Here is an 18,600-nt window from a genome sequence, read left to right on the forward strand (position 1 = left end):
ATGATCTGACTACTATGAGTCCTGTAGTACTAATGCTTCAGGTAAACTTTTGGCAAGTCAAGATAAAGTAATATTTCAACTCTGGGGGGCAAAGCCTCACAGAAATGATGCATGTTCCTTCTCTTTAGCATGGAGTTTTAAAAATTACTATAGCCAAAATATGTCCCTTGAAATGTTCCTGTTTGTGGTTTCATATATGTCACAGGTCACCGAGTATTTTTTAACTTAATTATTTGGACAGATTCTTTGCGTGTTCTGACTTTATCATTAAGAATTTCAAAATGCCAAAATTCATTATTTGAGGCAAACTGGCATTACAAGTATGTAGATGTTCTGTTTGGTTTTTTTAATGAGGATCCTTCTGCTTGTTCTAAGCAACCATGCCCACACCTTCTATTTTTAAGTGCACAGTTAAAGCATTTTTACAAAAGCTAAACAGACTCATGCTAGTGAATGAATTGCATGCAGCAGCAACTAGAGCAGTGCACGCTTATTACTACAGAGATTTACGAATACCACATACTGGTTTAACATCCATTTTCACTCATTTTGTCATTAAGACTTACATTATATTTGGGTCAACCAAAAAAACCCAAAGAGATTTATAAAATTTTACAACAATTAAACAGTAATGTTTAATTCTACAAATGAATAAAGCCAACTACTGCAGCTCAATACAACAACAATGGGACTAACAGTAGTGAAATCATCTATATGTACAATTTAATATATTACTGACATGTAATTCTTACAAAAAACATTAAATAACTTAGACTGACATCTCATAAAGCAGTTGATTTTTGATTCATGAATTTAAGGTTATACACTTCTAAGTGACAAATTATGTGAAAGTAATATAGCTAAAGATGAAAGATCAGTAAATCGGAACTCCCAGAGAACGTTCTGGCCCCAGTAAAGCACTAGAGTCTACTGCTTAACTCTTGCTGATTGCAGTAGGCCAGGATTTTACCTTCCCACTTTTTTTTTTCTCATCTAGAATTGAAATTTCATGGATTTTATTAAAATATAGTTTCTAGAACTGTTCTCTTACAGTTTTAAAAACATTTACATACCATGCTCTCAAAAAGAGCATTTATACAAAGTCTTATATTTACAATATAGACAGTTATGATCAGGTGTTAATAAGATCAACTCTTCCATGTAAGAAGAAATCTAAGCTTATGCGCTGAAGATTAATAAATGTGTCAGTGTTTTGAATTGGCTTGTAAACATATCTGAAAACAGATGTGGATGACTGAATTATCACTTGAAGTAGTTGATTAGGAAAGACTACATCACATAGAAAAGTTTCATTACCTCTAAGGAGGACTAAACAAGCACAAAATTTGCAAATTATTTCCACAAGGCTACACTGCTCCTTCTGTAACTCTATGCACGATAGATGCTGATAGCTTCTTAGAAAAAGACAATTTGCCTTCAAAGTGCCTTAGGGAAATAGTATGCTGGGTTTGTATTGGCATAGCATTCCCACTGTTTAAAAAGGAATTATTCAGTAAGACGAAAGTTAGTGAAAATTAAAATGACTAGACAAATCCTACAAAAATTAGCATCTCCATAAACCACCCAACACTTCATACAGAAATTTCTGCTCAGTTTTCCATGTTAGAAAACATCAAAAACACCTACTAAACCTCTCTTAAAATAGCTTATCTTTATAATTGGAGAAAAAGGGAACAAATGTTTTTCTACATACAAATATTTAATTCCATGCAAGATGGAAAACGTGAGTGCACAATAAACTTCATTTTATACCTAAATAATTTATAAATTAATCCGTTAAGAATAAAGCAGGGCCTATAGCAATTATAGTGTTACATTTTAAACACATGCAGATGAGTTGGCAACATTTTTACATAAAGTTTAGTGCAAGAATGTATCTGCTTAATAAATAGACTAAAGATAACTATGTAATGCTTTGAGGTGTACACACAGTATCTGTGCACATAATAAACTGGTTCTGAAAAGTTGTCCTTGTTTGTCTATAAACTACAAGTGCCCATTTGAAATAAAAAAGATCCATAATTACTCATGGGCTACTTCCCTGTGACACATGGTGTCACAAACATTGTGGTGAAAATGTAATACTGAAGTTAATCTAGAGATTTTTTTTATTTTTTTTTATACACAGTTTTTATACAATCAAGAAAAAGAGATACAATTTGTATCAACAAACAAAAGGTCATTTCTGGTTATTTGAGGCATTGCTCTCAGCTGCTTATACCATGCAAGAGAAGAGAATAAGAATTAATTGCAAATTAAAAATATAAAATGCTGGTTAGTAAGAAATGTTTTTGAAAACTGGTCAAGAGTTAAATCTGTTTTCCCCAACTATTACAAATGTCTGAAGATTTATTTTTTCCCCATTAACAGAGACGATAACCAACTAATTAAAACTTAAGTTATTTTTAAACACCAAGTGTAAATACAGAATCACCTTCAAGTTAACTCATTTTAAATACATAATGACATGGTCATTATGTATGTTACCTGTACCAACACAAGAATATTCATCCTGTGTGAAATGATACGGTTATCAAATATCAGTAAATTAACTGTAGTTGCACCTGTAATTGTGGTTTGTTGTTGGTTTGTTTTGTTTGTTTATTTGTTTTTAATATGACAGGAACATATTTTGCGCATGATAAAGAGCCCACAAGATATTTTGAATCAAACCAACCATTACAGTAACACAAGTGGAGGAAATTATATAACTTTGTTCCTCAGACAAACAGATAACTAGAAAGCAGCATGCAAGCCATTATCAAAACACCAGAAACAACCCTGACTGCAGCCTCACGTTCCGTGTGTTTCACAGTAAGAAACATTTAGGCAGTGTCACACCTTCTCATGAAGAAACAAAAGGCCATAAACCAGGCCTTCTCAACTTTCATGAAAAAAACTACAGTAGAAGTCAACAAGTCCTAGCTCGAGACGTATCGAGTTAGTAATGGTTCGAAATGTTGAAATATACAATGGATTCAAAAAAGGGCGTCCAGTCAGTGCAGCTTAAAAAACAATAAACGCCTCTTTTGGAGACATTTAGCTACAAAGGTTCCCACCCTGAGCAAGATACCAGTTGCGCAAACAATGCCACACAAAATTATCTCACCTGTTGAAACAGGAACTCTAAAAGCCTTCATGAGGCAAATGCACACCTTTGCGTGGATCTGAAGAGCAAAAACCAGGCCAGCTTTGCCACAAACCCAACTGTAGCATCTCTTTTCAAGAAGCAGCCTTCCCGCTCCACCTCCTTCTCAAGTTGATCTTGTACAGCCATCGTGAATGTTAGGCTCACTCAAATACCATCCTTACCCCCAGAGGAAGGGCTGTAGTTACTGATGAACTTCAATGTTACCATCCAGGTTCTGCTGCTTCAGGGCGAGTAATCCAATTTACATAAAACTGGCAGTTTATTTTCAGCTTGTCTAGTCATCTAGGCCAGCAGCTGTTTACTGCAGAGCTGAGAGGCAATTCTGAAGAGAGAAGCTACAGTTAAACTTCTTTTAGTTTATTGAATGGCGCTAATGCCTTCACACTCCTTAATGTTTTGGTCCTAGTTTAATAAAGTATTTGGCTTCTGTTGGATTGAGCCAACGTATTGGACAATGTAATAGGTACTCAAACTCTTGGGGAACAGTTTTGAAATTTAAGTACCAACAACAATATTGACATTCAAAAGCTGAAATCAGTTTTTCCTTTTACAAATTGAGTATTTTAATTTTGTCAAGTCTACCTTTTCTTCAATATTTAATATGCCAGTAGGCAGTGTCAAATGACAAAGCTGAAACCCTAAAAGTCATCTGGGTGTGTATAGAGCATACTTTTAAAGGCCGATTAGGTATTTATAAGCAAATTGAAAGTGTACACTAATACATGCAATATAATTGCTAACAATAATTTTGTAGTAACAGCTTTTGAGACACTGAACGTGACATTGTAGTTCTTAATGAGCTATCCATGCAGTAAGGTATGCATTTCCTATAAAATACTATTAAAAAATCCCTATATTTAAAACCTTAAAATTTACAATACAATCAACTCTTAAATAGTGCCTCAGCGCATATATATATATATATATGATTGCTACTGTGTACAGAATTTTATACTATCTCAGTAGAAAATATTTACAATAGATTGGCCCCTTCTTCATTTAAGTCTTCCTCCAGGTCCTATACGCTCCAAAAGAGGCTGTAATGCTTTAACGCCCTGTTCTTAATTTGGCAACAATCATAGCTGCCAGCTGTTGTGCATCTGTCATGTGGGGATTCTTTTCCATCACAGAAAGGACAATGCTTGGAGGGAAAATATTGCAGAGGTTCTTGTACGTTTGATACTGATGCTCTGGGATGATATGTGGTTCCCGTGGCTCACCACATATCCCAATCCAGGGACTCCTCCAGAGTTGCTCCATCTTCTCAGGCATGCTTCTTACCATTACAGGTTCATAACATGGCTGCATGAGGTTGTTACTCAATGGATACGAGTGATAAGCGTAAGAGTCTGATGCACATGGTAATGGATCCCAACTAGCATGCTGCTCTCGACAGAGGGGTGGTCGTCTCTGCCTTGTAGGGTTACTTTCATAAAGCCGTGAGTCAGAAATACTGTCCATTCTTGTCATGACCAAGGCACGGCTTGGTTGTGCAGTTGATGGATGAACATTTTGAGGCACAGGGTATTCTCCTGGACAACTGGACCGTGCTCCAACAACTGGATGCTGGGCATGTAGGCCTAAGTGGGAAACTGACTGTTTACGAAGGGATTGCTTAGGCTCTTCAGTTCCATAACTCTGAACTCTATTTAAGGCTTCATGGTAACCATGGGAAAAAGGCTGAAGACGATTTTGCGATGGCAGTCTGTGGATCTTCACATTGTCTTCTGGACTGGCATCTGCTACACCCAGATACAAGTCATTGTAAGAGGAATAAGAATCATTACTTGTATGGCTTAAGCAATTGTCAGGACAGGGGCTTGAGTTTCTAGAATACATCCCCTGGTCCATATCAGCCCCGTAATAATCTGTGTTACGGATACTACTTATGCTCAAGTTGGAGAAATCACTGAGTAAGGAATAATAGCCACGGTCCCCCAATGATTCATATTTGGGATACTGGTCAGTATAGCTAACTGAGGTGCCATGGCTATTGGTGACTAGTATAGGAGGATATTGCACACTGGACATATGTTCCAGTGAGGATTTCTGATGCATGAACTGTGAGGAACCTGGCACCGGACTGCTTGCAGAACGAGTATTTAATGCACCAGCTGCATGGCTTTTTGGTGGAGGGAGCGTTGGTACACTTAATGCAGAAACCAGAGACGGGACAGAGCTGGCCTCAGACTTCCGGGCTACTGATAACTTTTCCTCAGGCTCCACAGCTACTGATCTAATGCTTGGATCTGACTGACGTTTTGGGGCAATGCGTTTCACTTCAGAACTGATTTCTCCTTTGGAGCTGGATGGCCCTGTGCCACATTTGGCCAAGGCTCCCTCACTCATAGTTTTCACAGCAGATAATTTGGCACTTATTCGAAGCTCATCCGCTACTGACCTTTGAGGCTGGTTTGCCCGTTCTGGGTGGTAATATTTACATTTGTGCCCATAGGTGCACTTTTTACCTGGAAGAAAAGTGTTTTCAGGTTAAATAAACCAAAAACTAACCAATATCACCACTTGCTATCTTTTTTCTTTATGTTTTCACCACTTCTCAATAGTAGTATTTCTATACTAAACCCCCTAAGGAATAATTATCTATATTGTACATACAGGCAGTCACAGACTCTGCTACCTGTATCCACATATGTCACTGCATCAAGGGCAAGACACATCACTTTTCTTCCTACTGGCTCATGATTTCAACACTGACAACACAACGCTATATAAAACAAAACAGCTCTAACACAGTTCGTATAGTTATGAATCTCCTTCCTTCAATACAAACCAGAAGAAAACAGCAAAAAGCTGTGTTATCCACAAGGTATATCTGGTAATCCTTAATTTTCAGTGACATTGTTTTTATTAATATGTGTATGAAAGGTATAAAAAAGGATATAGTGCTTGGATGGCAACATGAAAAATGGCTTGGTTTTTTTTTTTCCCCAGTAATGACAAGATGTTAATTAATTGCTTGCTTCACCTACCTTTGAATACAACAAATCAGTCTGACTTAGGCACTTACCATAAGGACACGGTTGTTTCTTATGTTCAGGAATAACTGGCCTTTTTCTTAAGAAATTTTCAAGGCTTGGGCCATGACGTCCTAAAGGATCATCAGGAGGCATAAATCTAAGGGGAAAGAAATGAAATGTGAATTTCAGTTTTTACTGAGGATTCTGAATTAGCGAATTCCCTTACTTTTGAAGAAAAAAACATACTTGTCATTCACAAAAGAATACATTAGCAGCCGCTCCTCTATGAACTTCTTCCATTCTGGTTTTTCATTTTGAAGATCCCGATAGTTGTCATTTGATACAATAATGCCATCTGAGTCGAAAGCAAGTTTTACTATGAATCGATCATCATAGCAAACTACTCTTCTTCCCTGAACTCTTCGAGATGGGGTGAAAACAAGAATTTTTTCTTTCTCCAATTTACGTAAGATTTCTTGATCTGTAAAATAATTTTAGTTGAACAGCTTTTTAAAAAGTTTTAAAAGAAAGAAATGCAGCCTTTGAAATATGAAATTTGTTGCCCTCTTTTCTGACAAAGTATTTTGTAATTATGTTCATATACGGGCCCCATTATCATTAAAAAACACCTAGATGCAGAGTGCCATTTTATTTCTGAGGTTTCAAAGCATTGGGTAAACATTCAATATTTAAGTGTCATAACCATTCTACTCCTCTGTAAACAACCATGTACCTTTACTCAATCTTCCTGAACACATCAAGAACTCAGTTGTTACTGTATTACAATAGCCTTCTTGTTAGCCTAGAGTAAAACATAAGTACTTTCTATGGATCAAAACACATGCTGCCTCTTCAGTGTTCAAGATAATCCTACTAAATGAGTCCCTGGCCTGACACTACTTATTTTATACTCACCCAGCAACTAAGAATCAGTTTCTATATGCTTAACAATGTTTGCTAAGGGGAAAATTATGACTACTGCTTCTCAGAAGTGCTGAAATGATCCAGTAACATTGCAAAAAACCAGCATTGTTTACAGGTGCAGATACTCAAATGCTTGTTTCCTCACCAGTGAAATTGTTGTGTTTTTAAACAGTTGAGTGCAACATTGTCGTGCAGCATCACATCCACAACCCAGTATGTAGTACCCATCAGAAAGATGACATGGTTGTGTCTTAATGCAATACTTTTTTTAACTAAGGGGTCAAAGAAAATCTTGACCTGTTACCTGTAATTGGTGCATCAGGTCGAGACTGTTCTTTTCTCCATGCAGGTACAAACACAGTGATATCTTTATGTCCTTTTTCCAGAAACCAATCAACAGCTAGTTGAATTCCCCGACAGGAAAATCCTTCTTTATTCCCATGGCTGAAGAACATGCAAAAGTTTTAGAAACAGCAAGGACAGAAGTTACATTTGGTTTTGGTTTTTGTTGTTGTGGTGGGTTTTGGGGTGTTTGTTTGGTTTTTTTCCTTCTAAAACTGCCATGGTCTAAGGGAAACGAAGTCTGTAAAGATACGTAAACCTTTTTATTAGACCAGCTTACATAATTGGAAAAAGACAATTGTCCAGAGCTATTCAGCCATCAGATTACAGCAACACTGCTACTTAAAACTCTAGAAAAGGTGAAATTTCAGTATCCCAAAAGCAAAAACAAGTAAACATGAAGTTTTTCCGCTTTTTCATTTTATTAGCTGAGCTAATGAAAAATATCACTTTCCCCAACAAATTGAGCTCACCTTAACTAGTACCATAAAAAGTTATCAATAACAAAAACCGAATGAACTAACAATGCTGGCTGTCATGGGTCATAGGTGCTTTTAAACATCTAGGTTAAAAAATACGTTTCTCTAATACTAAATATTCTGTATTTTTATTAGGACTTTTTAAGGGAAGGAAATAACTCTCTCAAAGTTGTTTAAGTCCCGCCCCCGTCAAAAATTTGTTTTCTGAAACACACAGGAGTCTCTAAAACAGCACACAATTCAGATAAATGGGTTTAATTTTTAAAATGGCCAAAGTTTCTGCAAAGGAAAAAAGAAATTCTTTAGAGGTCTGATACAAACTAAGTAGAATCTTAATTATGAATCTTATTCAGTCTACCTCATGGATGCACCTATCTTGATTTACTAAACATAGAGTGAACTAAAGAATCAAGTTTTAAATCCTCTCAGGAAATAGTTTAGGAATGCCTGAATAATACATAAGCATATATATAAGAGAAGATGACGACATTTAATTATAATATCCTTAGTAGTTAGTCTACACAGGTAAGAGAGAGACACAGATCTTTGCATTATGGTTGGATTTCATATTTAGATTGAAGCCACCATTTTCTTTGTCTGAAAAACAGAGTGCCTATATTACTGCTACACCATATAACTGAATAATAAAAACTAAGGGTTCTGGTTCTTTTCAATTAATATTGTAACTACCTGAGGAAAAAAAAAAATTTGTCTGCCCTTTTTACTAAAAAAATAATCCAAAACAAAAAAACCAAACAAAACCAACCCTGTTTGTTACATTTTAGTTTGGCTAGCAAAGTCTAGCTTTCTAGAGCTACTTCCAAAATTGCATTTGAAAACGGTAGACTAGTAAGCTAATGCTATGCTCCTTGATGCACACTCTTCAAAATTTATTCTTCCCCCCTCCCCCCCCTTTCTCAACACAGCTGCAGTTTTTCATCAATTGTGATAGGAGTGATGCTGCCCAGTTAGTTTGGCACCTACCAGTCATTATTTCTGGAGACTTCTATATTAATTTGTGAAGAAAATTAGTTGATTTCTTCAAATCATTCCATCCATTGCAAAAGGTGCTAACTGAATCACATCAGTGATGCCATCTTGAGCAGTGAGATCCTCACCACAAAAAAGTGGTTGAGTGGCCAGGCCAGGGAAGGTTACAGAATGCTGTAAGGGCAGGGGAGGCCATGCACACCAATGACGCTCCCTATTAGAAAAAAATTACAAGGGGCCTAGGTAGCAGCACTGGGCAGAAAACACAGGAGAGGACTCTGCTATAGCAGCCCTGAAGTGCGTGGGCAGTCCACGCAGTTGGCTGTAATTAAGGCAGCTTTGTGGCACTATGTAATGCTAGGAGCTACTCCCACTACTTAAAGCAGCTGGCATTTTACTGTACACAAAGTGGCATCCAGCTGCTGCACCATCCTGTTCCAAGCTGTTAGTTCTGTGTAGCGTCCCCCAAAACTGTTTACTTTAAGAAAATTTCCATACTGAAAATGGAAATGGTTCCATTTTCCATATGTAGCCACCTTTCAGTTACAACATATACATTTTACCGTAAAGGCAAGGCCTCCATTTGCATCGTCAATAATTGCAGTATTTTTAAGCATGAGAAGTGTATAACCCTTGCACTTTTCAGATATTCTCAGTCTGTAGAGCAGATGCTGCATAATTGAGAGATTTGCATCTTATTAAAATTGTCTTTAGCATTATTCTATGGATTATCACTCAAAATTTTACTTCAATGTTGTTGTTATTATTATAGAACAACATCACAGATTACCGGACCATAGTAAGATGCATGCTCTTCCTGGGCTCAAAATGTTATATAAAGTAATACTGAAACAGACCAAAGGCAGACAGATCTAATACCATCTGTATAACCAAGGCCTATGGATCACCAGCATAGTCCAAATCCTTGCAACTTAAATAATGAATACAGAAGCCACAATGTTGCTAAAGCATTTTTCTTTAGAATTTTTGTACATTTCAGGTTTTACAGAATTTAATATCCCTTTAAATTTTCAGATGCATATGCATTTTGTTGAGAGTTGGACTCGATGATCCTTATGGGTCGCTTCCAACTTGAGATATTCTATGATTCTATAAATAGAGCATCAGTTCTAAGCTATGCAGTAGTTAAGACTACACATGCACTTTTCTCCAGTTGCTGCCACATTACACTCAGCAGTAATTCAAACAGTACAGAGCCTGCAAATTCAACAGGCACAGAAAAAAAGGAAAGAAAAAAGTTAAATCTAATATTGGTGATGTTACTTTACAGAAACATCTTTCTGATTGATGTAACCACAACGTGGCACTGGAAAATCCTGTATATAAAATATTGTTATAGGATTTGGGGGGGTTATGTATTTCAAAACTCAGAGTACTAAATACACCTATAAAAATCTGAATTTTTAATACATTGAAAAAAAAATTTCAGATCACAAATTCTTGTAGAGCAGAAAGCTGATACTAAAGGAAATCTATTGTGCAAACACTACCTGAAGAAATCTTGGCATCACTGTTCACTAAACAGACTGTTTAAAGAACTCCCTCATAGAAAATCATACTTTCTCAATGATAAACAAATCATTGGATAGCTGAACTGTGTACTCTAAAGACATGCTCAAAAGTGGCATGGGACAGATATCTCTTGAGTTAGTGTTGACCCAAGCAGCCAAGTGCACATGTGTACACATGTCTGAAATTACAAGCACCACAGCTGTGTGAGTCAGCACGTTTAGCTCATACATATCCCTGTACTGACACAGCTAAATTGCTTTGAATTCTGAGCAGGCTTGATCAGCAGGAGCTCAAATACCCTGAAGTGCACTGCATATCATCAGCATACACTGCATGTCATTTTAGAAAGAACCAAGTTTTCCTCCCCTATTTGGTTGCCTCTGGACATTAAAGAAAAATAATTTTCAACATTATTCAAGGACTTCAAGAAATTAAACTCATCCACACAAAAGCACACTACAGCTAGATTGCTAGAACAAAAGATTTGAGGGGAGAACTTGGTTTGAAAAGGGGGGAGGGGAATTGGAATACAGACTACATATAAAGGAGTAACAGCATAATTAAAAGCCTGGACTAAAGAGTCCATTAAAAAGATGTATTATCAGTGTAAATATACTACATGACTTAAAGTGACTTTGCCATCAATATTGATTTTTCTCATAAAGTTTTAGTGATTTATTCTTTTCAAATGTTGTGACAGGGAGACCCACCTCATAGCCACATTGCTTCCATCAATGACAATTGGCCTCAAGTTATCACTGTTATCCACAACTTCATCTTCAAGTGACAATTCAGGGCTTGCTATTTCCTTTGGGCAAGGGCCTCTTGGCACCAGAGTACTAGTGGTACTGCTGGCACTGCTTTGTCCCTCTGATTCACTTTTGTTGCCAAGTCTCACAAGCTCTGCCAGAACATCATTGATGAGTGCATCTGCTCCCAATTTATTCAGTACAGCCTGGATCTGATCTCCTGCATACCCAAGCTTTAAAGCAAAATCCATTTTAGCTTGGTATTCCTTGTCCAAATTTGTTTTGCATTCGTCTAGCTTCAAGTCTTGTGTGATACTGCTCTGTGAAAAACTTGGGCGATCCAAACAAGGGGACCGACAGAGTGGCCGATGTGGTTTAGTGGAAACCTCCTTTTCTCTCCACTGAGTATTGCTACAGCTGCTTCTGAAGTATGGTTGTTCAGGTTCACTTTCTGAGCTCGTCCATTCCTCAGATTCAGCACTGCATTCCCCAGCATCTTGTTCCACATTTCTGTCTTCTCTGGAGTGCCTCTTCTCCATTTTCAGCTTCCCTACCATAGACCAGGCCGTCATCACGTTCAGCTTCCAGCCAGAGAGCTCAGTTCTCTTTCATTTCCAAAGCCACCTGGAATTCATACTCAATCGCATCGTGATGGCCAATTAAAAGTTTACACGAGGCTGGAGTAAATTTGCCTTGCTTACTGTGTTCTGGCATAAACACCACCAACATGAAGTTCCTTCAAAAAAAAAAAAAAAAAAAATTAGCTTATGACAAATTCCACGAAATACTCAACTACAATGATTTTGTTTACAAGTCAGTAGAGGTCCCTAGTCATTCACATTTCTGTGTAAAAATTGATCATAATAAAGCATATAATTATGTTGTCTCTTTAATCACAAATTAAACTCTCTTTCCCTCCCCCAGTTACTCTAAGTACAAAAAAAATTACACTTCCCACACAATAAACTTACAGCTGGATTTAATGGAGTATCTCAGTAATATTTAAAGATAATAAAACAGAAAAGGGTGACCCACCACTTTCAATAGAAACCTGTCTTTACAGCCTTCTACTGCAGGAACAACCTGTCTACATCAGGAACAATTGTGTGGAGTTCCAGTATGCATAAAATTTAACACAAACAATTTCAGCCTCTTTCAGTAAGGGTTTACTATGAGAACCAACAAGTTTACTGCAAGCTGGCTACTAAACATGTAAAGGTCAATAACAAGATGCACAAAAGTTCTACATGGCGATCATCTTGTGCTGTTTACTGTACCTACTGCACTGAAAATTCCAAAATCAAGGATGGATATGACTGCATTTCGTCAAAAAGTCAGGATACACACTAATAATTCTTGTCTTATTCCAGAAGAACTATTGTTCAAGGAATTCTAGTGAGAAGTCTAACAAAGTAGAAGATTCAAGTGACCTTTGAAGGGCTGAACTGACATCATGGAGCCTTTGAAAAATAGTTTTTAAAAGGAATTGCACCTACAGCAATGCACATTTTAGATAAAATGGTAAACTAAGACCTAGGTATAAATGCAGGTAACTGGAGAAAATTGATTACCAAACTAATTAGCTAGAGGCCTTCTTTCAGGAAGCTGCAAGTCCCACTTTCCTCTCCGCTGTAAAACAGCAGACTTGAGAATGCAGGATCCAGTGTGAGTAACAAAAAACAATGATGTAATAGTCTTGAAGAAACCATTTATTTTAAATCCACTTTCTCATTTTGATAAATCTTGCTTTTGTCAAAGTCACCTCTTTTAGATGTAACTACGAAGAGGAGAAAGACTGAAAGATAGAAAAATGAAAAGGTACCAAACTTCTGAAAGAGCACAGTTTTAAAGCTACTGCAGAGACTTCTGTCAGCAAAAATGTAGCCCAAAGAGGCATGAGAAGCATGATCCCGGATTTAAACAGCAATCACAGAAGAAAGACCTAGTATTGACACCGGTTTTCCAATATACCTTTGCTTTTAACAGTATAGCCAGTTACCTTTGTGTTCTGACAAATGCTGTAGATACAAGCTGTGGATGCATGAAAAGCTCTTTCCCAGGATTCCTATCAGAATTTTTGTGACACAAAATAGGCACGACTTTGGCACTGGAACAGAGATTGGTCAAAGATGTCCTTTCCTAATAAGTTCCTCATGCACCCAAAAAGAAATAAAAAAATAAATAATTTTAAAAACCAAATGATGGGTTTTTTGGGGGGTTGTTGGTCACTAGTGTAACTAAGAATAAATTTATATCTCCTTCATGCACGTTTTTCATGTCTTCTCACGTCTCTTCCACTCCTTCAGGCTATGAGCAAGCATTAAAAGAAGACAAGATTTTCCTCAAAAGAGCATAAGCACTCAACCAAGTACATGAATTATTTATATATGGGACATTATCAAATATCCTTGTATTCAAAAGCTTTTTAAAAATCTGATTCCTATCTCCCCAAGAGACCACAGTGGCTCTTATTTAATTACTGTGGTCTACCAAAACAGCAAATAATAGGAGAAATACTCCCTTAATGTACAGCAGTGTAACTCCCTTGATGTACAGTAATGCCAAATCTAGGGACTAAAAATAAGCATTGGAATCTGTCTGGGGGGGAAAGTTGTGTCTAGTGTAGCTAGAAGAAGAGCACCTCTGACATGGTTCATTTTATTATTTATTTGATTTTCTTCCTAAAAATAGAACTCTAAGTTTCTCCACAGAATGAAGTTCAGTAGATACTGAAATCAAGAGAATAATAACGGAAATGCTGACATGCATGAATATATTAATTTAGTGATGTAAAACAAATATAATAAACATAAAAACAAAATCTTACATACTAAAAGTATCTTTAAAATGAAAACCTGATTTTTTTTTCTGACAAAACAGCATGGACATTTTACAAAGCATTATAAGCCACAAAAGAAAAATTAATTAACCACCAGTGTGCACTTAAGTCAAAGCTTATTCATTCTGAGTTTTCATATCCTTTCATTTTCAGGTAGTAAGATGCTGAAAATCATAGCCCCTGATATACCACTCATCTCAGAAAGCTTTCTTCCGTGACTATTTCCCTACATTAAATGGTGGGTTTCTGTTGCCTGTGGGAGTATTTCAGAGAACAACGGTTCTAGAAGAGTGATAAAATTTGATAATCAAAACCATAAAAATGTCAAAGGGTTTCTAAGACAGGTCCTATTGGCCTAACAACAACAACAACCCCTAAAATTGCCTCAAAGTGAAATAAAGATTATTAATCTGCGAAACATTTACACAGTAATATATAATTACCTTAAACAGGCCAAACTAACGTTCTACAAGACTGCACTCTAATTTGTGCTCTTTAGTTACACATCTCACTTGGCTGTGGTAAATTTACATACTGGTGGAGATGGTAGATACATATCCAGAATACAATGAACTTCAACCCATTTCCAGTGACACTGGAAAGTACCTACCTACTAAAGGTAGGTATTTTAAGACTATGTATGTTTACAAATGAGCAATTTTAGGTAAATATCTTAGATTGAAATTTTATTTATTTGTGTGTTTTGTTTGCTTTGGGGATAAAGATCTTTCATATTCTGTTCAATTCACTTGTGGCCTCTTAAGAGTGGCTGAGAGGGAATTACTCCCATCATCAACTGTACAGTGGAAAAAAAAAAGGTTTAGAAGAAAAAAATAGAATATTCTAAAATATAGTCCTAGTTCTCATATCATGTGAAGCACAGTGATATGAGTGAAAATTTCTTTTGATGAATATGAACAGCAAGATTTTCAGCTACAACTGGGTGGTTCTTAAGTAAGCAAGAAAAGTACATAGCAAAAGGTGGCTAGCTTGACCGATAACCATTAATGGTCTCAAAATTACTCCAAACAGTGCCAAATGTAATGACTCTCACTTGTTCATGCTCTTCTTGTGATGCACATACATGCAAACACAAACACACACGCATGCAGAGAGGGCTGATCAAAAGCCTAGTTTCCTTGGGAAATGAAGCTAATTAAAGAAAATGCTAATCACTTATATCTAAAAAAAAATGAAAAGGCCAAGTTTTGAGTCAACCATCACTATTTTTTAATAAAGAACAACCATATTCTAAGTCCTTTATGCAATATGGAATAAAAACACAGTTTCCTTGCATTTGAATGGAAATTCCAATGTTGATTAGTTAGGTTTAGGTTAGACTTAGATTAGGTTAGACTTAGATACTTGCTGTTCTTTAATATGCATTCAAAGAGTATCCCTCTAAATACTTAGATATCATTATTATTACAGTACTCTCTGTTTTCATTTGAAGTGATTTTCTCTCACATAGCACTAACAGCAGTATATTTACAACCCAAGTACTTGCCAACATAGATGTATTAATCAGCTTAATCTGGAATGGATTTTAATTAGGTCTCATGTATAACCTTGTACCTTGCCAAAACTAAAACAAAGGATATAAAAAATGATTATAAAAGATTAAAAAACCAGGTTATGAACACACTGCACCCTCAGCTTACAAAATATTGCAACTAAGGAACACTTTACAACACCTGCGGTAACACTCATTTTTTCAAATTAATGAAAAACTGTACTGCTTTGGCACTGGACAAGAAAATAGTTTTATCATAGTCAGATAATATAATAATAATCCTGAATTCAAAAATTATTTAAAATATAAACAAAGAAATTTAATTCTAAGAACAATTTCTATCACTGCTGCTGGCATACTCACTTCTGTCGCGCTTACGAAGAAAGCGGCTCAGATACAATCCGTGTTAGGAAGCAGTACTGTATATCTAGAAGGACTGCTCTTTGCCAGTCTTGTGTTGTGGTTTACTATTCTTTGGTCGCTAGTGATAGATTGGTGGATCTGTTATGAAAGCTCACTCTATGGAAACGCCCACTTCTATGACTCATCTTGGAGTTTCTTGCCTTTTTTTTCATTCATGTCAGCCTTTGGTTGAAAGCCACTACTAGGGAAATTTTAACAGTCTCATCTCTCTCTTGCATAGCAGTGGAAAATATTTGGTCTGTGACGTAATGATCACCATCATCTTTCAAATATTTGAGATGGGAATTAAAAATCCACTAAAAAAAGAAATAAATCTCTAGTTATCTTCAAACTATTTAAAAACTAAATCACAGTGTTTTATAAAAGTCTCCTCTTCATATCCATCTAGGATCTTGTGAGGGAAGCACTAAAAGTCAAAAGGTCCCATCTGTACCAACTGTAGTCATTTCTACCAAGATATATCACAGATCTTCCACAAAAAAAGATACAATATGTAGACATTGTAACTTCTGGAAAAGTAAGGAGTTTTTCCCCATTTTCTTTAAACACCCCGCACACAAAGCCAATTTCTGAAGAGGCAACTTCCATCAAATAGTTTAGGTAACCTGTTTTAGCATCAACTACCATATTGACAGAAAATGAGGCAGGCAGTCTCCAGAGCCCATCTGTACAACCCTGTACACTTTTGTACAAAGAGCTCCTAGGAAACAAGTCAGCTTGCACTGAAGCCTCTCCACCCTTATCCAGTCACTCCATCTGTGCAACTTCACTGTTCCTCTGCATCCACAGACTTGGGACATTGTAGGATTTGTTCCCAAATGCATAAGGTTAAGATTCTCAAACAATGAGGGTCATCTCATTGTTGGGTCAGGAGCACCAAAACAAACAAACAAAAAATCCAACAACAAACAACAAAAATATTACAGCACAGGACCAAGTTTTTCCACTGACCATTGAAAGAGGGCATCTAGGAAGGAAAAAATGTTGTGTTGCTCCTAAGCCAGCAAACATAGCAGAATGAAGAACTGAGCAAACAGAAGCAACTACCACTACTTTAAGTTCTTGACACCCTCCAGATTAGAAATCAGACTTGTAATATCATCATTCAGCTACAAAAACAGCACTACGGTCTCTCCCTCATTTCTTCACAGCCCTGAACAGTCCAATCTATACCCTATTGCAACCCCTGGAACTACCTATAGCCCCACAGTTAGCACTATAGATTTACTATGTGCATTCACAGATTATGATCCAGACCCTTGTCCCTGAGCAAGCCAACTCTCAACAGTGAGAAAAGGCATAGCTACAGAAACTGATTACTACTTGTCCTCAAATTGCAGTCGTGTTTTTTTTAAATAAACCTGCAATCCTATTCTGGAGCCCAGGATCACTACAGTACAGATAGTATCTCTTCTCAGTCAGTCAGTATTTTGATCTAACAAGCCCGTCAGTCACTGCCTTTGTCAATGCAGCAATCCAGACATAATCAGTACCACCACTCTTAAAAGGCTCAGATGCCCTGTTCTTGAAAAGCTGAGGTCTCTGTTCTGTACCACTCTACGTCTGAAACCATATTTGGTTTCAGTTTATTTCTGACTTCCAGTTAAATACCTCTACTTGCTACCATTATCTCTCCACCTACAGTGTGGCAAGCATTCAGTATATCACCCCTTCTTAGTGGACCACATGGTTCTTCTTCAAATAAAGGAGTCATCTATTATGTAGGCATATCAGGGAAAGGAGTTTTCTGTACATTCAAAGCATTTAAGCTCAGTGACTTGAATTCACCACCTATCTCAACTGTACAACTGTTTCCTTTGCAACAATCAAACTAAAGAAATTGGTGATTAAAAACTGTAAGTAGGAACTTATGAAGTTCCTTTAAAAGAAGCTTGATGCTGCCAGGAAATAAAGAACGAATAAGATACTGACCAGATTCTATCTTGCTACCTCAAATACAAGAAGGGCCCAGGGAAGAGTTGTGGCCACTGCTCTTTACACCTTCTCTGAGGAAAGGTGAAATGGTGTTAAGCAGATACAAGATTAACATTTTATTTTGACATTAAGTCAAGTCCAAGTCCTCTGTTTTTTACTGCTTTTACGATTTCTAATACATTTTTGAGCAAGTTTTGGATTTTTTTATTAAGCTTTTCCTAAGTAGCTTGTTTTGCCTTCTCCTCACTACTGCTTCAACTAAAATGAGGTCCTTAATTCACTGTTCGTATCTGTTGCCATTGAAGCCTAACCTAATAAAGAATTTTAAAAAACATTTATAGATGCTAGCATTGTTTCCTGCTTCCCATGCTGCTTGTAGATTCTTAAGTATCACTTGTCAAATACATGCCATATACTGTGCCAAATAACGATGGTTTCTCTTCAGGAAACCCTGAGCAGCTGCATACCCCCAGTTCCAGTCATTAGCAAGGCTAAGCATGTAATTCCAGGTTACACACACATATATACAGCACACACACAGCCAGACACACAGATGTACACAGACATGAACACTCACACAAACACAAGCAGTACCAATGGCCTCATCTTGTTCCCCTCTCTGGCTGACAAAGATGAAGGTCCGTTAGTGGGAAATACATATATACATATGTATTTGTTTTACGTGGCAAGATTTTGGTAGCGGGTGGGCTGCAGGGGTGGCTT

At 36.9% G+C, this 18,600-nt stretch overlaps 1 protein-coding gene across 3 annotated transcripts in view; it reads right to left on the bottom strand.

Annotated features, from left to right (window-relative positions):
- Positions 1 to 601: 601 nt before the first annotated feature.
- Positions 602 to 18,600, bottom strand: part of ZC3H12B (zinc finger CCCH-type containing 12B) — a 32,685-nt gene continuing 14,686 nt past the window's right edge. Inside the window, exons 2-7 of one of the 3 annotated variants that reach the window (XM_076347138.1) lie at positions 11,129 to 11,903; positions 7,379 to 7,518; positions 6,397 to 6,631; positions 6,201 to 6,307; positions 5,574 to 5,640; positions 4,764 to 4,911 (exon numbers count right to left, since the gene is read on the bottom strand). In XM_076347138.1, the coding sequence (XP_076203253.1) occupies positions 4,830 to 4,911; positions 5,574 to 5,640; positions 6,201 to 6,307; positions 6,397 to 6,631; positions 7,379 to 7,518; positions 11,129 to 11,739 (1,242 nt within the window). In that variant the 5' untranslated portion in view covers positions 11,740 to 11,903 and the 3' untranslated portion in view covers positions 4,764 to 4,829. Of the gene's footprint in view, positions 5,641 to 6,200; positions 6,308 to 6,396; positions 6,632 to 7,378; positions 7,519 to 11,128; positions 11,904 to 18,600 lie in introns of all 3 variants that reach the window. The other 2 variants (XM_076347137.1, XM_076347136.1) reach the window with 2 other exon arrangements.

Source organism: Aptenodytes patagonicus, chromosome 9, assembly GCF_965638725.1.
Source record: "Aptenodytes patagonicus chromosome 9, bAptPat1.pri.cur, whole genome shotgun sequence".
Classification (NCBI taxonomy): Eukaryota; Metazoa; Chordata; class Aves; order Sphenisciformes; family Spheniscidae; genus Aptenodytes; species Aptenodytes patagonicus.